The sequence below is a fragment of the Trachypithecus francoisi genome, unplaced genomic scaffold (assembly GCF_009764315.1).
Source record: "Trachypithecus francoisi isolate TF-2019V2 unplaced genomic scaffold, Tfra_2.0 Lachesis_group4, whole genome shotgun sequence".
In the NCBI taxonomy this organism is placed as follows: domain Eukaryota; kingdom Metazoa; phylum Chordata; class Mammalia; order Primates; family Cercopithecidae; genus Trachypithecus; species Trachypithecus francoisi.
In genome coordinates this window covers 16929562-16952375 of record NW_022681469.1, presented here as the reverse complement: position 1 = coordinate 16952375, position 22814 = coordinate 16929562, and the positions used below count along the sequence as shown (strand labels likewise).

Here is a 22814-nt window from a genome sequence, read left to right as displayed (position 1 = left end):
AAAGATAATATTATTTTACTTTTTTTTCTTTTTTTCTTATACTTTATGTTCTAGGGTACATGTGCACAACATGTGCCATGTTGGTGTGCTGCACCCATTAACTCGTCATTTATATTAGTTATTTTTCCTAATGCTATCCCTCCCCCCTCCCCACACCCCATGACAGGCCCTGGCGTGTGATGTTCCCTGCCCTGTGTCCAAATGTTCTCATTGTTCAATTTCCACCTATGAGTGAGAACATGTGGTGTTTGGTTTTCTGTCTTTGCAATAGTTTGCTGAGAATGATGGTTTCCAGCTTCATCCATGTCCCTACAAAGGACGTGAACTCATCCTTTTTTATGGCTGCATAGTATTCCATGGTGTATATGTGCTACATTTTCTTAATCCAGTCTATCACTGATGGACATTTGGGTTGGTTCCAAGTCTTTGCTATTGTGAATAGTGCCACAATAAACATACGTGTGCATGTGTCTTTATAGTAGAATGATTTATAATCCTTTGGGTATATACCCAGTATTGGGATCGCTGGATCAAATGGCATTTCTAGTTTTAGATCCTTAAGGAATTGCCACAGTGAGCCTTTTAAAGATGTTTGCTCTTTTCAGAAGCACATTGGAAAACCATCACAGGGGGCTGAAGAAGAGTGACAGAATCTGTTTAATGTTTTAACAAGATCATCCTGGTTGCTGGATGAACAATACATGAAAGGACAATAAAGGGAGAAGGATGAAGGCCAGGTGGAGATTGCATCAGTTAGATTTTGCTATATGAGACATAACCAGAAAACTCCAGTGGTATACAGTGATATAAGCTTTTATTTTCATGCTTAGAGTTTTTGCTGATCTAGGGTGGCTCTGCTGATCTCAGGTGGATTTGTTCGTGAATCTAAGGGTTGTATGGGGGTTGGCTGACCTAGGCTGGGCCCACATTTGAAGTCATGAACGGTGTGCCTTTGATCTCCATGTGGCTTGGCCACAACATTTTTGAGGCACCCTTCTCTGACTTGGGCAAATTGTTATTCGCATATTATAAATGAGTTAACAAGTTCTGAAAAATTAAGTGGCTTGCTTACATTAAGCTTCTAGCAAATTGAAAAGCTACTTCTTGGATGAAGATCTCAACTTCAAATCCTCCACAAAATGCTTCTCCTAATGTCTAATGCCATTGAGATACATAGAGGAATGTTATTTAATATGTGCAATACTTTTTTGAGATAGGTATTACTACCCCATTTTATCAATAAGGAAACTAAGACCAAGAAAGGGTAAGAAAACTGTACTGATTCACACAGCATATTAGAAGCAAAGTCAAAACTCAAATTCAAATTTCATTGCCTTTTTTTTTTTTAAAGCATGCCACTGCTATCTAATAAAGATCACATTTATCTAAGCTTGCAAGGATCCAGGAACTCTCCCAATGATAAACTTAAACCAAAGCCCACATTTTCCCTATCTACTCCCCACTCCCACCCCAGGCCACTGGGCTCCTTTTAGAACCTGCACAGAAGTGTCTCCTAATCTTGGGGGAAATTTAAACTGTCTACTAAAGAAATCACTAGATGTCTAAATTTCCTGATCTTAAAAGTTTGCAGTTATTCTGTCATGAAACAGGAAGTGAAGCAACTATAGTTCTCTCTTCTCAAAACAGAAGGATTAGGATTTCCTTTCTGTTGTCTGAGTTCTGGGGCTTGCCTTTGGCTAGAATTCTGTTGATTTTTCTCTCCACCTAGACTCAGCCTTACTTCCCTTCTCAATGGTAGCACTTATTCTTTGCCAACACAGTCAGAGAACTTGTATCTCCACAGGCTACTAGTATAATTCCAATTTCCACCCCATCCCAAACACAAATTACTTCTGGTGATTCTCTTTAAGCAAGTTCGGACACCTGATGTGTTATCTCATTTTAAAAATTGTAAGTGGCCATGCTAAGGAGCCCAAAATGATGAAACCTAGGAATGCAGAAACAGAACTTAGTGTTGTAATAAAAAATATGATTTACAACATCTTGTTTGGTATGCATATAGTGATATGTACAGTCATTACAGTGGTACGTTGTTATTAGACACAAAATGGTACACATTATACTTAGGCGACTATTATTTCCATCAGTTTTATACATGGTCTTCCTTATGGTTTACTTATTCTTACTCAAAACACACAAGGCATCTCTTTTCTCTTTCTCATGCACCAAGCAGGGTAAATAGCTGATGTCTTGTGAATGTAGAGAACAGCCAGGGTACGCCAAGACTTTTCTTCCCCTTTCTTGCCTTTCTTCCAGTATGGCCAAATGAAAGCTCTGTTTCCTGTCTCAGGTGATTTCCATTTGACCCTGATGTTCCCTTTCTACTGTGTGCTTATTCCTTGCCCCCAGCCAATGTTTCCCTGAGCAGCCCTCCTCTTTTTCTATTGCTTCATCAGCTGGACCTGTTCTAGATCAATGTGATGCCAACCAGTGCCAGGCTCCTTGGGTCAGTAGGCTGTGTCTGATATCAGGTTCTCTCTAGAACTGAAGGGACGAATATATTGTGATGATTGTTGCCTAAGAGACTATCCAAAATTTTAAAAATATACTCAACAAATACAGTCAGGTACTCAAAACCTTCAGAGCAAAGGAAGCCTGCTTACCTAAATTTTGGTTACAAAGGAGTTACATATGTTATAATGGAGTTTCAGAAATATGACAAGGGAATTTTTAGCTTAAGTGTCTCTTTAGGGCTTTGCTGAAGAACAGAAATCTAGTGTGTTTTGTTCCGTTGGCTGTCTGGTTTTCTTCAAAGGGGTCTCCAAGAAGGTTCCTATCCTGCCCAGACGTCTCTCCATTCCCATAAACAATGCTGCTGTCTGTGCTGCTCCAAGCTCAGCACGAGGAGCCCTCCCCAAGGCCCAGCCTTCGTTCAGACTGAGGAGAGCCTCTGCTACCCCAGCTTGTGGAGTTAGGAGGGGCATGTGAATGGGCTTCCCTTGAGAACAGAGATGAGGTCACAGGAGCTACGTTTATCCCTCTTCCACCATGGTAATCCCTAAATAGTGTTTATAATTGCTCACTCTACAGTTGCTCCCTGGTAGTACAGTAGATACTCTGAGGCTAAAATAAAACAAAGCCTGTCAACAGGCTAGGCCCTTTTGATCAGTCGGAAATGCTCAGTACTACAGAAGCAGACCTCATCTCTATACCAATTGAGTTGTTTCCATAAGACCGATCCTGTCTCCTGGAGATGGCTAGCATCCAGTCCCCCAGTGTAGGAGAAAGAAGCTCAGTTTCTCAAATGGGCAAGGACCGCTGCTGGTAGACAGATAGGTAAGTAAAAGAATCACTGGCCAGAAGACCTGTGTGGGTTCAAAAAGAGTTGCACATATGGTTCTTGTCACAGGGAACTGTGATCATTTGGCATCCTTCTCACAGATCCTGCGGTACCTGATGTCACATGATGCAGCATCAAATGTCTTTGTTAGGCCAATGGTCGCACAGTTGAAATTCTGATTCTGATTGGTAACACTAAATGAGAAAACAAAACAAAACAAAACAAACAAAAAACAAAGCATGGTAATGGCCCATAATTGTAGCCCAGGCTCTTCCTGATTCCAGAGGGAGAGTCTTGCAGGAATTTTACCTGGAGGGGCAGCAGACTACCAGGCCCACACAGGTCTCCATTTGGCTCAGATCCCTCTCCTAATCCAGCTCCACAAATGCAGCTGTAAACCGACCCTTTCCTGTCAGCTCTTCTGCGAGCTTGTAAGGATTCACAGTCTTGGACTAACTAACTCACTGTGGCGTTCGGTTAGAAGCATCTCATGGGCTGTCTCATCTTACAAAAGTACTGTTTAGGACAGTACATGTGTTCACAGTGGGAGGACAGGAAGGAAAAGGAGAGAGGTTGTGCATCCCTTTCCAGACCATAGTGGCTTCAGAAAAACTTGGTGGAGGTATTTGTTGGCTCTCCCACCTCTTTTTCTGTCATTCAGTCTGTTTCAGTCTGACTGAAAAGACTCTGGTTTCAGAGAAATGTCATGTGTTTTGGACTAGCTGTATGATATTTAACACATTTCTAAGTTTTGCTTGTCCTCAGTTCAACTGTCTGTGAAATGGGGAGTGATAAAAGCTTTTCATGTAGCATCATGGGGAGTATTTCAGGAAACAACATATGCAAAGTGTTTAGCATAGTGCTGGCATTAAAAGACACTGAATAACTATCAATTTCCTCCTCTCTGTAGGGAAGCCCAGTTACAAGCTGGGGGACTGACTTGACCTCTGTTTGAATCACTACTTTCGTATAAACACTGGGAAAATTATTGGTGTTCTCACCAATCCTAATCTCCATGGAACAATTCACAGGAGACAGCTCTTGGGGGTCAAAAGTTCATAGCTTTGAGGCATAGACAAGTTGCTTATAATAACCTTTATTTAGATAAAGAAGGCACATCTGGGGAAACTTGTAGGTACTTTGTAATAAAATGTGATCTATGGGTTAAAAGATGAAGCCCTTTTGATCAGTCAGAAATGCTAGGTGTTATAGAAACAGATCTCATCTCTATACCAACTGGGTTGCCTCCATAAAACTGACCGTGTCTCCTTGAGATAGCTAGCATCCAGTCTAGACTCATATCTAGTCTGTTTGAAGTCAAGAAACTAAGCTTTTTTGATCAGTCAGAAATGCTCAGTGCTATACAAACTAGCATCTATAGAGAGCTGCGAGATACATCAAATAAGTGCTATGTATGTGGATTTGTTTGGATCCTGACTTGAATAAAATAATTTGCTATATGAATACTCTTCTCTCTCCTTATGAAAGTTTGATCTCTTTCATAAGAAAAAGTTTATTAAAATATGTCTCAGGGAATAGATGGGTTGGAAGAAAGGAGAAGAACAGAATAGAGTCAAGTGTCAGCGTTTGAGCTATTCCAGAGTGAACCCACCAATCTCAGGTTTGGTCTTTTGAAGCAAACCAAGATCCCCAGGAAACTGTGGGATGTTCACGTACTTGCCATTGAACACAGAGTTGTTGATCCAACGCCATCTTTTCTCTTCACGGTTGTAAATTAAGCCAATAAAATACTTCTCTGTATCAGCTATGTCCTGAAGAAACTTCTAGAAATTAAAAAAAAAATTTCAACAGTGACTCTTTTAATGATGCCTCTCTTGAGCCAATGTGCCCATGATTGTATCTGTTCCTGGGAATAAGGAAGGCTGGTAGGGAACTCTGAGACCGTCTATAGCTGGGACTCACCACTAACCCTAAAGAAGTTGTCAGGCTTCACAGGGAATCTGGAAAGCCTGAGGTCTTGTTAAAACAGATTGCTGGGCTCCTGGTTAAGTAGGTCTAGTGAAGGGAACCAATAATTTACTTTTATACAAAATGCCCAAGTGATACTGATGTTTCTGTCCAGGGACCACACTGTGAGAATGAAGGGGAAGGGGTACTATACAATTGGAAATAGTGTCATTTAAAGAAAAATATGTCATGCTTCTATCCATAGGATTGTTTTTGTTGCCAGAAATTTTGTATGCTAAGTAAGGCTGAATCAAGTGTTAACAAAATGTGTTTCTATTTATTGAATACTTAGGAAAGGAAAACAGTGAGATTTAAAAGTATATTGCTTTTAGAAGTGTAATCCAAGAAGAAATAAGCAAGTGCTTGTTGAATATTTGCTAATTTGACACTAGTCCTAGACATCTTTGTTCTGTATTTAATTGATAAGTTACAAATCATTTCAGCCAGAAGTGTTTCCTATACCTCCCATAATCAGTGGGTATCCAAGTCTTATTCTTTCCATCCCCATGGCTATTTCCTTAGTTTCTCCCTTTTCAATGTTCTCCTTTTCTGAAATATCTTATTTCAATAATAACTTCTTAATTAATTACTGAATGTTCTCATTTACCAAACATCTTTTGAGTGTCTATTATGTGCCATGCATTGTGTTAGGCTGAGGATATGGAAGCAAATATATTTCTCCTCAAAGAAATTACGATCAAGAGGGTTGGCAAACTACAGCCAGCGGGCCAAATCCAGACTTCATCCTGTTTTGGTAAATGTTTTACTGGAATGCACCCATGCCCATTGCTTACATATTATCTATGGCTGCTTTCAAGTTACAACAGCAGAGACCAATGCCCTGAAAAGCTTAAAATGTATCTTATCTGACCCTTTTAAAAAAAAGTTTTCTGACCCATAGTCTAAAACCAGAATCCTTAATGCTAAACTCTCATACTGGAAGCCATGGATGGTTTCCCAGGAAAACTATGAAACCACTGGAATATTATGAAAAATATTTTGCTTATGTAATGTTTCTGGGAAGAAGTACATAGATTTTATCACCATTTTAAAAAAGTCAGTGGTCTTTGAACCACTGATTCCAGAGTGAGAGTCTGTTTGAAGAACCAGAGGTTTAATGAGGGAAGACAACCAACTTAACTAGCATAATGAGGTATCTCAGGTGTAGTCCTAGGGAATTATATATTAGATCTGGAAGAGGCAGAAAGGAGGAAGTGATCATTCTACATAGATCTGAAGTTTTTCTAGAATGATAGATGAGGTGATACCTGAGATGAATTTTAGGAGATAGCTAAGTTTGTCAGACAAACTGTCGGGGAGAGTATGGACTTCTGGAAGACGGCATGGATTATAGGCAGGCGGGGAAGCAGCCTGGAGCATTTGAGGAAACTGCAAGATGCTCAGTATAGTTAGTGCAGAGGTGGCAGGGAGGTGGTTTGAGAGACAAGGCTGGAGAGAAGGCAGAGGCGACACTGTGCAAGGCCTGATACGAGGTAAGGTACATGGATGTGCTTTGGTCGAGGAGTAGAACGAGGCAGACATACGGGCCAAAGTGACTCAGTAAGTTTAGGGAGTATATATATATATATATATATATATGCTTGCTATATAACCTGTTTGTGTAAGCTCATGCTTAGCTGAGAGCCACTGTTGTTTGAAAAAGGTACAATTGACCTGCCGATGTTGTGCACGCAGCTTGGCTCGGCTCAGTGTGTCTTGACATGGTACAGGCGTTGGTGCCCAGAGAAAGAGAGAGCGAACCAAGGCTGTCCATCTTGCAGATGGACAGAGGGGAGCCAGGACACAGCTCAGCATGCACTGATGTCCAGAGGGAGAAAGAGTTAAGCTGCTGACCCTGAACACAAGGGAGAGGTGGCTGTGCAGCTGTGCATGGGAGCGGCCGGATCAAGCAGCCAGCCAGACAGTGCGAGAAAGCTGCTGATGAAAGAGTTGCTGAATAAAACTACATTTCACCTGCTTATGGCCCCCCGAGTGTTCTTTCAGCTATCTGCCACCCAGGCAGGACCTGAGCATGGGCTGGAAGCTGACCATGAGTGTGACATTTGGCGTGGTCATGAACCTAACATATGCCATGCTAGGAGAACTGGGGTTTAACCCATTTTAATTTGGAAAATGGCACAGTTTAGAGCCTTAGAGGTATTATGATGTCAGTTCTGAGGGGAATAGCTAGAAAGAGTGCAAAACAGGAGGCAAGGAGATGGATTAGAAGAATTCTGAAGAAATCCAGGCAAGAACTGAACTATTTGTTTTGAGCATAGAGAGAAAAGGACTTGGTTAACAAATAATTGAGGAGGAAAAGACAAGATAAAGTCCCAGAAAACTCTTAGCCTTCAATCTTGGGTGACATGAGTACTCACCAGTATTTGGAATGTAAAAGGAGTAGCGGTGGGGTCAAATATAATTGACTCAGTTTTGAACATAGTGAGTTTGTGGGACTCTTGAAACATCAAAGTGCAATTTGATATACCTGTTTGGAGGAGAAGGATGAGCTGGAGATACAGACTTGAGAGTCACCAGCAAACCATTGGCATGATGACCTTTGTCTTTTCCTTTTCCTTTTTTTTTTTCAAGGCAGAGCCTTGCTCTGTTGCCCAGGCTGGAGTGTAGTGGCACAATCATGGCTCACTGCAGCCTCTGCCTCCTGAGTTCAAGCAATTCTTGTGCCTCAGCCACTTAAGTAGCTGGGATTTCAGGTGTGCACCACCTCACCTGACTAATTTTTAGTAGAGACATGGTTTCACCATGTTGGCCAGGCTGGCCATGATGACTTTTTCATCACCAAGGATGCAAATTGGGATCCACAAAACTTAATGGGTGTGGCAGACTTGTCACACTTGCTTCTTCCCTTTGCCTTCCCTCCTTTCCTCTTTTCATTCCCCTGTCTTGCTCCTGTTTTTCTACCTTAGGACATTTTCCCTTGCTACCTGGTACTTAGCCCTAGAGGGTCTGTAGCATCCAGATCCCTTGGTCATCTGTTACCAAGTTTCAGAAAGGAGATTATCTTACAAGTTCTTCTAAATCACAGGAGGACTTTGTAGAGGAGGAATAAAGGGATAGAAGTGAGAGAAGCAAGAGTATAGTGTACGTAGCACAGATTAGAGTATGGGTTTCGGAGTCAGAGAGATCTGAATTCAATTCTGTGTTTTGTTATTTGACCTTGGGCCAATTACTTTTCTGTGCCCTAGTTGCCAGTTATAAAATATGGATAGTAATACATCTTCATGATTATTATCATGATCATCTACTGCAAATTCAGTTCTGTGACCTGATTCTCAGTTTTTCACATTACTAATTTTGTCAATTCACATCTTCCTTGTTTACTACGCAGACTGGGATGGCATATTGACATCACATCTATGAGGTATTCTTTTAGTTGTTAAACAACTTTTACACACATCATCTCATTTGGTCATTTGCTTCACTTTAAATATCTCGGCCCAACCCCAGGATATCAGCTCATTACTGCGCCCTGTAGAAAAAACCACAAGGTGTGAATTTCTGTGGTTAAATGAAACTGAAAAACATGCTGCTTCACTGCTACTTAGAAGAGTCTCCTAACCCCCAGTCCAGAACAAATAGCTGCAGTTTTTCAGCCAGCCACCTCTCCATTCCTCACTCAACCCCATCCCCGCTTCCCCACATTTCCACCCCATCCCACCCACTGAGGCTGTGTAGAGTGTGTGGCTTTACTGTACCATTCCAGTGTCCTCACCAGTTTCCCTGGCGTGTTGACAATTGCCAGTGTGGATCCTTTTCTTTTGCAAAAGTCCCTGCTTTCATTCCAAGATGATTCAGAAGTAGGTAAGAGAAAACATCTTTCTTGATAAAATTCCCAGTCTTTGGGGCAGACTGAAGAGGTCCAAGAAAGGAGAGTATGAGTTTACTGGTTTGGGATATAAATCCTGGAATTAAGTGATGAAACAGCGATACATATTTTTGTTTTAACGATTATATTGGTAAAAATTATTCTCCATCCAGGAAGAAATTCCACCCAGTCTAGTCTGGTTCCCTGACAATAATCTAAAGAGAATAAGGAGAAGAGCACAATGGTTGAATAGAAGTTTCCATTAGTCATCCTCCTACAGGAACACCAAATGTGACAACTATCTACACATAAAAAAGCACATACACATACATGAGAACAAAAAATCAGATGAACACGCAGTTCCTGGGTAGCTGAAAGAGGCACTGCAGAGGGTAGGAAAGACAGTCTTGAATTACTGACACCGGCCCTGCCCTATCCCTGCTGCAGTGACAGCATGGCATGGTAAAGTCTGTGTGCATGGGAGAGGGAGTGTGCAGGGATCGTGAGACTTTACATTGGACTCAGTGCTGCCCTCTCACAGTGGAGGGCAAAATGGACCGAACTCAGCTGATGCCCACCCATGGAGGAAGCATTTAGATGAGTGCTAGCCAGAGGGGAATAACCCACCCAGTGGTTGAAACTTGAGTTCTGGCAAGCCTTGCCCACTGTGAGCTGAATGGCTTTGGGGCCCTAAATAAACTTGAAAGGTATTCTAGGCCACAAGGACTACAACTCCTAGGCAAGTCCTTGTGCTGAGCTGGGCTTTGAGCCAGTGGAATTAGAGGGCACCTACTGAGATACCAGCCAGGGTGACCAAGGGAATGCTTGTGCCATTGCTCTCCCAACCCCAGGGAGCACAACTTGCAGCTCCAGAAAAGACCCTTGCTTTCTGCTTGAGAAGAGGAGAGGGAAGAGTAAAGAGCACTTTGTCTTGCATCTTGGATGCAAGCCACAGTAGAATAGGGCACTAGTCAGAGTCGTGAGGTCCCCATTCCAAACTCTAGTTCCTGAAAGACATTTGTAGATACACCTGGACATACCCTGGGCCAAAAGTGAATCCTCTGTCTTGAAGATAAATACACAGTTCTGACAGGACCCCTCACCTGCTGATGAAAGAATTCTTGGCCCCTGAATAATAAGCAGCAATCCCTAGGTAGCATGTTATGGGCCTTGGGTGAGACTGAGATGTCTCGGGTTTCAAATGAAACCCAGCACATTCTTCTGCTAGAGAAAAGAAGAGAGAAAAGTAAAGGGGGCTTTGTCTTGCACCTTATGTAAGAGCTTGGCCACAGAGAAGTAAAGGTCAGCTCTTGGGGTCCAAGATTCCAGGCCTTGACTCTTGAATAGCATTTCTGGACCTGCCCTGGACCAGATGGAAGCCCATAGACATAAAGAGTGGGTTTCTAGGCCTGGCAGCATTTGTGGCAAGCTGACCAAAGAGCCCTTGTACCTTAAACAAAAATCAGTGGTATTCTGGCAGTGACCCTGTGGGCCTGTGATGGTAGTGGTCATAGGGTGAAGCTCCACTGCCTGCGGAAAGGGGAGGGAAGAGTGGAAAGAACTATGTCTCATGATTCGAGTTTCGGCTCAGCCACAGGAGGATAGAACACCAGGTAGATTTATAAGGTTTTTGACTCCAGTCCTTGGTTCTAAGACAGCATCTCTGGACCTATTTAAGGCCTGGTGGAACTCACTGCCCTGAAGGGAAGGTCACAGGCTTGGCTAGCTTCACCATATGCTGATTATAGAGCCGTAGGATCTTGACAAAACATAAACAGTACCCAGGTAGTGGTTGTAGTGGGCCTTGAGTGAGACTCAGTGCTGTGCTGGCTTCAGGTCTGACCCAATGCAGTCCCAGTGCTGGTGGTCACAGGGATGCTTGTGTCACCCCACTCCCAGCTCTGGGCAGCTCAGCACAGAGAAAGAGATTCTGTTTGGGAAAAAGTAAGGAAAAAGAACAAGAGTCTCTGTCTGGTACTCCAGATAAATCTTTCAGATCTTATCCGAGACCAAGCAGGTGGGTACCTGTACGAGTCTGCAAGACCCACAGCGTTACTGGGCTTGAGATGTCCCCCATGCAGATAGAGCTTAGGTCACAACACCCGAGTCCTTTTGAATACCTGGAAAGCCTTCCCAAAAGCGACAGATATAAACAAACCCAGATCGTGAAAGCTACAATAAATACCTCTCTTCTATGCCCAGACACTGATGAACATCTACAAATATCAAGACCATTCAGAAAAACATGACCTCACCAATTGAGGTAAATAAGACACCAGGGACCAATCCTGGAGAAACAGAAATATGTGACCTGTTAGACAGAGAATCCAAAATAGCTGTGTTGAGGAAACTCAAATAAATTCAAGATAACACAGAGAAGAAATTTAGAATTCTATCAGATAAACTAAGAGATTGAAATAATTAAAAAGGATCAAGCAGAAATTCTGGAGTTAAAAAATGAAATTCGCATACTGAGGAATACATCAGAATATTGTAATAACAGAACCAGAGGGGTCACAGATGTCAAAGGAGACAAAAGAAAAAAGAATAAGAAACAATGAAACACATTCGTAAGGTCTAAAAAATTGCCTCAGAAGGGCAAATGTAAGAGTTACTGGCCTTAAAGAGGAAGTAGAGAAATAGATAGGGGTAGAAAGTTTATTCAAAGGGATAATAACAGAGAACTTCCCAAACCTAGAGAAGGATATCAATATCCACGTGCAAGAAGGTTATAGAACACCAAGTAGATTTAACCCAAAGAAGCCTACCTTAAGGCACTTAATAATCAAACTCCCAAAGGTCAAAGATAGTGAAAAGATCCTAAAACCAGCAAGAGAAAAGAAACAAATAATGTACAATGGAGCTCCAATATATCTGGTAGCAGACCCACATTGTTACTAGGCTTGGGATGTCCCCCAAGTGGAAATCTTACAGGCCAGGAGATTTAATATGCATGGCATATTTACGTTGCTGAAGGAAAAAACCCTTTACCCTAGAATACCATATCTGATGAAAATATCCTTCAAACATGAAGAAGAAATACTTTCCCAGACAAATAAAAGCTGAGGGATTTAATTAACAGCACAACAATCCTATAAGAAATGCTAAAAATAGCTCTTTAATCTGAAAGTAAAGGACATTAATGAGCAATAAGAAATCATCTGAGTATATGAAATTCACTGATTATAGTAGGCACATGTTAAAACACAATAATCATAACAGTGTAACTGTGGTATGTAAAGTACTCTTAAGTAGAAAGACTAAAAGATGAACCAATAAAAATGATAACTGCAACAAATTTTCAAGGCATAGACAGTAAAAACAAAGTTATAAATGGAAACAACAAAAAGTTAAAAAGTGAGAGACAAAGTTAAAATGTAGAATCTTTATTAGTTTTCTTTTTTTGCTTACTTGTTTGTTTATGTAAGCAGAGTTAAGTTGTTATCAGCTTACAATAATGGGTTATAAGATAGTATTTGCAAGCCTCATAGTAACCTTGAATAAAAAAATATACAGTAGATATATGAAAAACAAAACACAGGAAATTAAATCATACCACCAGAGAAAATCACCTTCACTAAAAGGAAGACAGGAAGGAAAGAAAGAAGGAAAAGAAGACCAAAAAACAACCAGAAAGCAAATAACAAAATGGCAGAAGTAAGTGCTTACTTATTAATAATAATATTGAATGTAAATGGATTACACTTTCCAATCAAAGTATGTAGAGTGGCTGAATGGATGAAAAAACAAGACCTAATGATCTATTTTCCACAAGAAACATACTCCGCTCCACCTATAAAGATACATACAGACTGAAAATGAAGGGATAAAAAGAGACATTTCATCCCAATGGAAACCAAAAAAGAGCAACAGTAGCTATACTTATATCAGACAAAATAGATTTTGAGACAAAAACTGTAAGAAGAGACAAAGAAGGTCACTATATAATGACAAAGGGGTCAATTCAGCAAGAGGATATAACAATTGTAAGTATATATGCACCCAATACTGGCACACCCAGATATGTAAGGCAAATATTATTAGAGCTAAAGAAATAGATAGCCTCCAATACAACAATAGCTGGAGAGTTTAACCCTCCGCTTTCAGCATTGGGCTCATCTTTCAGATGGAAAATCAATAAAGTAACATTGGACTTAATCTATACTATAGACCAAATGAACATAATAGATATTTATAGAACATTCTATTCATCAGCTACAGAATACACATTCTTTTCTTCAGCCCATGGATCATTCTCAAGGATAGACCATATGTTAGGTAACAAAACAAGCCTTGAAACATTCAAAAAATGGAAATGATATTAAGCATCTTCTCTGACCACAATGGAATTAAATAGAAGTCAATAATAAGAGGAAACTTGGAAACTGTACAAATACATGGAAATTAAACAATATGCTCCTGGATGACCAATAAGTCAATAAAGAAATTAAGAAGGGAATTGAAAAATTTCTTGAAACAAATAATAATGAAAACACAGCATACTGAAACCTATAGGATATTAAGATGGAAGTTTATACCTATAAGTGCCTACATCCAAAAAAAAAAAAAAAGGAAAAACTTCAAACAAAACATCTGATGACAAATCTTAAAGAACTAAAAAAGCAAGCACAAATTAAACCCAAAATTAGTAGAACAAAAAAAAAAAATAAAGATCAAAGCAGAAATAAATTGAAATGAAGAAAACAATACAAAACATCAATGCAAAGAAATTTGGCTTTTTGAAAAGATAAATAAAATCAATAAACCGTTAGCCAGACCAAAAAAAAAAAAAAAGAGAGAGATGACCCAAATTAATAAAATCAGAGATGAAAAAGGAGACATTAGAGACATTATAATGGACAGCACAGAAATTCAAAGGATCATTAGTGACTACTGTGAGCAACTATATGCCAATAAATCGCAAAGTCTAGAAGAAATGGGCAAATTCCTAGACACGTACAACCTATCAAGATTAAACCACAAAGAAATCCAAAACCTGAACAGATCAATAACAAGTGATGAGATGAAAGCCATGATAAAAATTCTCCCAGTAAAGAAAAGCCCAGGATCCAATGGCTTCACTGCTGAATTATGCCAAGTATTTAAAGAAGAGCTAATACCAATCCTACTCAAACTGTTCTGAAAAATAGAGAAAGAGGGAATACTTCCGAATTTCTTCTATGAAGCCTACATTACCCTGATACCAAAAACAGGCTAAGACACATCAAAAAATGAAACTACAGGCAAATATACCAATCAATATTGGTGCAAAACACCTCAACAAAATACTAGCAAGCTGAATTCAACAACATATTAAAAAGATCATTCATCATGACCAAGTGAGATTTATCCCAGGGATGCAAGGGTGGTTCAATATATGCAAATTAATCAGTGTAATACATTATACCAACAGAATGAAGGACAAAAACCATATGACCATTTCAATTGATGCTGAGAAATTATTTGAAAAAGTCAACATCCCTTCATGATTAAAACTCTCAAAAAGCAGGGTATCGAAGGAACATCCTCAACAAAATAAAAGCCATATATGACAGACCTACAGCCAGCATATATTGAATGGGGAAAAAAATGAAAGCCTTTCCTGCAAGATCTGGAACATGGCAAGGCTGCACACCCTTTCATCACTCTTTTTCTACATAGTACTGGAAGGCTTAGCTAGAGCAGTCAGACAAGAGAAAGAGATAAAGGGCATCCAAATTGGAAAGGATGAAGACAAATTATCCTTGTTTGCAGATGATATGACCTTATATTTGTAAAAACCTAAAGATTCCACCAAAAAACTATTAGAACTGATAAACAAATTCAGTAAAGCTCCAGGATACAAAATCAACAGACAAAAATTAGTACCATTTCTACATGCCAACAGTGAACACTCTGAAAAGAAATTAAGAGACTAACCCCATTTATAATAGCTACAAATAAAATAAAATACCTAGGAATTAATTTAACCAAAGAAGTGAAAGTTCTATACAATGAAAACTATAAAACATGGATGAAAGAAATTGACAAGGACACCAAAAAAAAGGAAAAATATTCCATGTTTGTGGATTGGAAGAATCAATATTGTTAAAATGTCCACTCTACTCAAAGCAATCTACAGATTTAATGCAATCTTTGTCAATAATCCAATGACATTATTCACATAAATAGAAAAAATTATCCTAAAATGTACATGGAACCACAGAAGACCCAGACTATCCAAAGCTATCCTAAGCAAAATAATAACAAAACTGGAGGAATCACATTACCTGATTTCAAATTACACTACAGAGCTTTAGTTACCAAAATGCCATGGTACTGGCATAACAACAGACATATAGACCAGAACAGAAGAGAGAACTCATAAATAATTCTATACATCTACAGTAAACTCATTGTTGACAATGGTACCAAGCACATGCATTGAGGAAGGGACAGTGTCTTCAATAAATGGTGCTGGGAAAACTGGATATTCATACGCAGAAGAATAAAATGAGACCCTTATCTCTTGACATATACAAAAACTAAATCAAAATGGATTAAAGACTGAAATCTAAAATCTCAAGCTATGACAATACAAGAAAACCTTCTGGAAACTCTGTAGGACATTGAAGTGAGCATAGATTTCTTGAGTAATATCCCACAAGCACAGGCAACCAAAGGAAATATAGAAAAATGAGATCATATTAAGTTAAAAAAGCTTCTGCCCAGCAAAGGAAACAATCAATGAAGTGAAGAGACAACCCACAGAATGGAAGAAAATGTTTGAAAACTACCCATTTGACAAGGGATTAATAAGCAAAATATGTAAGGAGCCCAAACAACTGTATAGGAAAAAAAAAATCTAATAATCTAGTTAAAAAATGGGCAAAAGATCTGAATAGACATTTCTCTAAAGAAGCAGTACAAATGGTGAACAGAAATATAAAAAGGTGCTCAACACCATTCCTCATTATAGAATTTCAAATCAAAACTACCATGAGATATCATCTCAACCCAGTTAAAATGGTTTTTATCCAAAAGGCTGGCAATACCAATACTGGAAAGGATTTGGAGAAAAGGGAGCCCTCATACACTGTTGGTGGGAAGGTAAACTAGCCCACCTATGGAGAAGAGTTTGGAATTCCTCAAAAAACTGTAAATAGAGCTACCACATGGCCCAGCAATTCCACTCCTAAGTATAGACCCAAAAGAAAGGAAATCAGTGTATTGAAGAGACATCTGCACTCCTATTTTTATCGCAACACTATTCACAATAGCCAACCTATGTGTCCATCAACAGATGGATGGATAAAGAAATGTGGTCATATACACAATGGAGTATTATTTGTGCATAAAAAAATCAGATCCTGTCATTTGCAACATGAATGGAACTGGAGGTCATTATGTTACATGAAATAAGCCAGGCAGAGAAAGACAAACTTCACATGTTTTCACTTATTTGCAGGAGCTAAAATTGGAAACAATTGAACTCATGGAGATACAGCGTGGAAGGATGGTTACCAGAGGCTGGAAAGGGTAGTGGGTGGGGAGGTATGGGGGAGAAGTGGGACTTGTTAATGGGTACTAAAAAATAGAAAGACTAAATAAGACCTAGTATTTGCTGGCACAACAGGGTGACTATAGTCAAACATAGTTTAATTGCAGATTTAAACATAACTAAGAGTATAATTGGATTATTTGTAATACAAAAGATAAATGCTTGAGGTGATGGATACTCCATTTACCCTGATCTAATTGTTACATATTGCATGCCTTTATCAATATATATTGTGTAACCTATAAATATATATACCTACTATGTACTCAGAAAATTTTTACAAAGCCAAAATAATGTATGTAAAGAGAATGAACTGGAAGGTCTTTATGGTCCCTTTGAGAAAAAAAATTCCATAAGAATAACGACAATGGGAGAAGTCTCTAAGAATTCAGTGCATGAGAACCTAGGGGATGGAGAGTAGGTGGTAACCTTGCACTTTACCTGTTCCATAGCTTCTTGTGGGAATGAAGCCGTTGGGACTTGGGGAACTGCTCCCAAAAATCTGTGAGACTTAAGTGAAAAGAAAACCTGAAGGTTATAGTATGACAAATACAACACAGAAACAGAAACATCAGAGTATGGGCTGTGTGACTATCTGAATCACGGAGATGACGAGAAGCTCTTGGCTACTCTGAGCTAGAACATTTCAGACAATTTCTTTCTTTGAGCCTTCCATCTAACTACTGCCATTATTTGTCATGCTCGACACCCAAATCCTATTTCATGTCTCCTTTTTTTTCTGATGTAGCGGTAGGCATCAAATCCGGAGAAAAAGAACAGAAAAAAGGAAAAGTAATGGAGGAATTTAGTTATCAGAGAGACACTCTCACACTCTTATCTTGTATAAACCTTTGACAGTGTTTTCTCCAAAGGACTGTTTGGAGTACTTCTCCCCCAGGCTCCACACAGCATCTTTGCTGTTCTTTCTATTTCTGGAGTCCCAGATTCAATAGGAAAATTCATAATCCTGGGCAACTCTGGGACCCTTTTCTCATTAGCACTGTATTAGCTCTAAGGATTGAGGCTAATTGGAACAAAATTTCAGGACCAAGGGGATATTAGCAGACAAGGAAGCAAGTGAACTTTAGGGAGATTTTCTATAAGCAGGGAAGGGTCCATTCATTTCTAGAAATCCATATAGGGGCCTCATTTTCCTGGGAACAGTGACTGTCTGAGCAGGCAGCTGCAGTGACTTCAGAGGCTGGTCAAACATCTCATCGGGGCGCCAGTTATTTGTCCATTGTGGTTGAAGACCATTTTACTCTGACATCAAATTAGTTACTTACATTTATCTTCGTGAAACAAATTGGCATTCACTTTTTATTTAGTTTATAGACTCTAAGATGTAATAGCCTGGTTTTCATCAGAAACTACTTTGAGATTATAACTTAAGGACTCAATAAGTATTTTATGGGTATTTTTTCCATACAGCTCACTGTATTGGGTTGCCTCTGTTGATACTAAGATAAATGAGAAGTGGTCTTTCTCCTAACGATGTCAATAGTAATAGGTGTCTTAACAGGAAGTGAGAGGATGTTGTTGGGAAAGGCTTCAGGAGGAAGCTGGTTTAACAGGGACAGGAGAACCATGCCCCACTCATCTCTCTATCTCCCATAGCTCCTGGCTATTAAACACTTTCACATTCTATTATAATGATTAGATATAAATCATCCCCATATCCAGAAGAAAACTTGACGATCAGAAATTTCCCTCAGTCTGCTCTTGGTTTTCTCATATGTAAAAGAAAGGGAATTAATTAGAGGATCTTTATAGACCATTGTACAAAAGAATTTCTTGGGAAAGGAGGCTGTGTGGAAGGTCTCTAGAAATTCAGCATAGAAATAGCGGGAGGAGGGGGAGAAGATTTACCACCATGCAGATTACCTGTTCCATAGCTCCTGGTGGTGGTGAAACCATCGTTACTTTTGTTAAAAATCTGTGGAACTGAAAAGAAAATCAGCTGTTGGCTCAGCCCCAAATGTGACTGCACGATGAATATGGCAAAAACGTATCAGCACAGCGGCTGCTAGGGTACTGTGACTACTAGTGGGAAATACTGAACTCTCTGACTCAGTGAAGATGCATAAATGTGGTTTTGTGACTACGTTCACTTATTCCTATTTCTTTCCTGCTTCTGACATGACAGGAATTGCACCTTCAGATTGCATCATGGGGAAGACACCTCTTAGCTAACTACTGCCTCCTACTCACATTTCCTTCCTCATTTATTTTCCCTACTGGATTTCTGGGGCTGGAGAAGATTCTAGTTTCTGATTGCAGTAAAATCCTTTCCTAGGAGGCTTCTTTTACTAGGCATTTGGATGAATTAATTTATATGTACACAGAGAGAAATTTCTTTCTCAGTTAAATCCTGTTACATTATAATTCAGCTCTCACCACGGCCTTATCATTGGGTTGAACTGGAGCTGTATTTTTAGATTTTGGCAACAATAACAAGCACTGCCAAGTACTTCAGCTGAGATCACCCAACTAATACTCCACCAGCAAAAGCTTTGCATGGGGGTCTAACCATCAGAGACTGTTAAGTTCTATATCTCCAAGGTAGACCAAGGAGCCTGGCCCACTGTGTGTGCTGGGGAGTGAGAAAGGCATTGCCAATTGACATCAGATTGGGCCAGTTAGTCTAAGATGGAAAGACTTGGGTATGAAACCTGTATACACAACCTTGCCTTCTAAGAGAAGAGTCAATGAGCCAAACAACGTGGAGGTTAGGGCAAGAGGTTGCCCAAATACTCACAATAAAGTAGAAAGAAAGTCATTCCGACAACTTTAAGCACCACCACAATAAGCCCAGAGATGATCATGTGCCAGTTCATGGTGAAGGAGCTGCAGGGGCCTGTGAAGATTAGAGCACGGCAGCATCAGAATTTGGGAACAAGGCTGCTTTTCACCAGGACATATTCCAGCCTCTCGCTCAGAGTACCCAAAGCAAGACAGACTTGGAAGACAGGCATGACATTGATAGGTACCAGGAGGTGACCCAGCATGGGCCCAGAACAGAGAAAGAAACAGGTATTGATTAGAGCCTTGGAACAGGCATGCTGCCTCTCCTTCTGGACAGCAATCTAGGGTCTAGAAGTAATTCCCTACTCTGGGCCTCAGCCTTGCCCTATTTGTGGCCTCCTAAATTCTGTCTAATAATTAAACCCTCTCCTGTATTTTGAGAACACTTATCCTTGAAATGACCCTTGTTCCCAAGGACCTTAGTTTGTAGCCTTCACCATACTGACTTAAGTTGTCAGAAGCCTCAATCTTCCAAGTACCAGGGGCAGGACACAGACAGGACAGGCATCCCTGAAGGTCTTGGCATTGCTCAACAGTCCACGCAGCCGGGACAGACAGACAGACTCACCTCTTTCTCCCTGGAAGGCTAGGCTGGATTGCAGATGGGGGTCTTCCTGGTGGCCCAATGCTTGGTGTGGCAGGCAGGGGCCCCGTCTCCTGAGAATATGCTCCTTCTGCCCAAGCAACGTTCTTCCTTCTTCACAGTCTCTGCCTTGGTGGCATCCCCGCGAAATACTTCCTGTTCAGTGTTCTTGGCAAAGGGAGCAGGCGGGGCAAAGAAGGGAAGAGAGTCTCTAGTCCTAGTGGTGGCAAGAACAGAGTTCCTGCCAGGGGAGTTCTAATACAGAGGAACATTTTAAGAACAATTTGGAGAACGAAATACGTCAACACAGACTCACCCTTCCTCTGTGTCTAAATCTTGAAATACAGTGGGGAGAGAAATGTAGTAAAGTTTTAACAAACGTTGAATCTGGATAAAAGGTAGCTGGAAGTTATTTGTACTTTCCTTACAACATTTCTGCAAGTCTGAAATTATGTCAAGTTAAAAATGTTAAGAAAAGAAATCCAGTTGAAGACACTAATATTAATGAGTAGGTCCTTGCTGTTCCATTTGCTCCATTTGCTGCAGCTCTGCTCAGTCCCCTTTATCATGGACTCCTCTCTGGCACCACCTGCTTACCTTCCAGAAGTGTTTCTTGAGCATGGCACTCTGCTGGATACAGCAGTGGGCTAGGGTGAACAATACTCAAGTCCTATTATCAAGGAGTTTTAAATTGCATATTAAATTTGAAAATTTGCTTTTATTTTCCCTGCTATGAAAGCTACATGTACTCATGACAAAAAAAAAAAAAAAAAAGTGGCTGGAAAATATTAAAAAGGAAAATTGAGAAAACAAAAAACATTTATAACCTTATACATTTAGTTATAGGCATTACTAGCACCTCAGGGTGTATCCTTTCTAAATGAGTAGGCAGATAGAAAGAGGGATGGATGGATAGGTAGATAGAGAGATAGATAGATAGATAGATAGATAGATAGATAGATAGATAGATAGACAGAAAATCACTGGTTCACATAGAACAACAGGAACATATTGTACAAATTGTTTTGTAATCTATCCGCTCAAGATTAAGCTAACACTATGTTATATATATATCTTTTGATGTCAAAATACAGATTTTGATAATGTATTATTTAATATGTGCATAGCATTCAGGGGTAAAAGTATATGATTTATTTATTCAGGTGTAAAAGTATATTATTTATTTAACAATTGCATAACCACAAATCTTCTAGTAAAGTGTGGTGGACAAGAACAAAGTTTTAGAAATCAGTCCTGGTTTTGATTCCTGGATCTCACCTTCACTAGCTGAACATCCTTGATTAAGTTACAGAGTCTCTTTAACTTCCATTTCTTTATCTATAAATTGGAGTAATTATAGTAAATACCACATAGGATTGTTCTGAGAAATGAGCAAGGTAATGCTTATAATTTCAATAGCGTGATACTCAGCATCTTAACATATATCCTTAGTATTCTAACTATTTTCTAAAACACCCAATGCACAGTGAACAGCTAAGTGCATGCATCCTTTTACATGTCCGTAAGAATTTTCTTGGGCTAAGTTATCAGAAATGTAAATGCTGGATCAAAAAACATGTACATTTGGAGGGCTTTGGAACATTAAAGTTGTGTTTTGTTTTACTTGGATAATCCTCTGAGTTTTTGAAAAATCTCATTGAACCTGATTTATCTGGTCACAAGGTAATTACTTCTAGACCCTAGATTGCTGTCCAGAAGGATCCACATATTTGTCGGACAAGAAATATGGCCAATTATCCCAACTACGTTAGGAAGTATGGGATTCAGGAGACTTGTTATTATTTAGAAACTTTTCAACGGAGACTTTCTGAATAAATAAAATCTATACACTTGGATAGCAAGTGAATCTTTTATAACAAAAAGGTATAAGAGATCTTTCAAATACCATCAAAAGAGGAGAAAATGTCGTAGTATAAAAGGATGTACACAGAAGTTTAGGGGATAGTGCTCTAACTGATGTATAGTGGGACACCTCTGCTCTGCTAGAAAATCTAAAGAAAAATCTAAATTCTTATTCAAGGCTTTGGACTCCAATGCTTTCCTTAAACTTGACATTATCAGAAACCTTGCTAAAAAAAAGCCAATACCTGCAATGGCTAATGCCACTGAGGGGTTACTAGAGATGCAGTCAATAGCGCTGGGGGCCCATGCCCATTGCCTTGGGAAAATAATAAGAAAGGGACTTCTAGTCACACAGTTGTAAGGAAATACCCACACATTTTTTTGGGGGGAAAACATGAGATCACTAATTTTTAATCAGTTGTTATGGACTGGGATAATACATTCTCTGCTTAGTGAGTCAAATTAGATTTTTTCCACTAGGCTGAGTCCCAAAAATAAAGAAAAAAAGTTTTATTAAAGAGTAAAACTGGAATTTAACTTTGGCAATCTTCATGTGACATTAAGTTGGAAATACTGTCTGTAGGGACTGTATTATGCAATATTATAGTTGCCTGAGCAGACAATGGAGTCAGCTCTACGTTATAATTACCAAAGAGATAAGACCGTGCCCACAATTATAGGGAATTTGGAAGGCACACAGTGTACGGCTAAACAAGGCTTCTGGGTATATCGTGTGTGTGTTGTGGGGGAAAAAGGCAGTGTGTGTGAGTGTGTGTGTGTGTTTGTGTGTGTATTGACATGGATAATCATTAAGAGCTCTCCTATCCTAATAAGAGCAAAAAGAGGATCTATAAAGTTTTCTTACTCCAGCTCCCAGGATCACCTGTTGATGCTGATAGGGTATGGCACCGCACAGCTGGACTGCTAT

The 22814-nt window shown here is 39.7% G+C and overlaps 1 protein-coding gene across 1 annotated transcript; it reads right to left on the bottom strand.

Annotated features, from left to right (window-relative positions):
- Positions 1 to 639: 639 nt before the first annotated feature.
- Positions 640 to 20270, bottom strand: CLEC5A (C-type lectin domain containing 5A). Its single transcript, XM_033193214.1, has 7 exons — positions 20009 to 20270; positions 19394 to 19492; positions 18520 to 18579; positions 17077 to 17145; positions 9003 to 9139; positions 4979 to 5085; positions 640 to 3495 (listed from the first exon to the last, which is right to left on the bottom strand). The coding sequence occupies exons 2-7, from the start codon at positions 19470 to 19472 to the stop codon at positions 3381 to 3383; spliced, it is 567 nt and encodes a 188-aa protein (XP_033049105.1). The 5' UTR covers positions 19473 to 19492; positions 20009 to 20270; the 3' UTR covers positions 640 to 3380.
- Positions 20271 to 22814: the final 2544 nt, after the last annotated feature.

Excerpts from the sequence above, each read along its gene's own strand:
- CLEC5A (XM_033193214.1), bottom strand. The coding sequence starts at position 19,472 with ATGAACTGGCACATGATCATCTCTGGGCTTATTGTGGTGGTGCTTAAA. Across the intron at positions 18,580-19,393 it reads GACTTTCTTTCTACTTTATT|TTCCACAGATTTTTAACAAA; the intron begins GTGAGTATTTGG and ends TTTTCTTTTCAG. Across the intron at positions 5,086-9,002 it reads TCAACACGCCAGGGAAACTG|AAGTTTCTTCAGGACATAGC; the intron begins GTGAGGACACTG and ends TTTAATTTCTAG.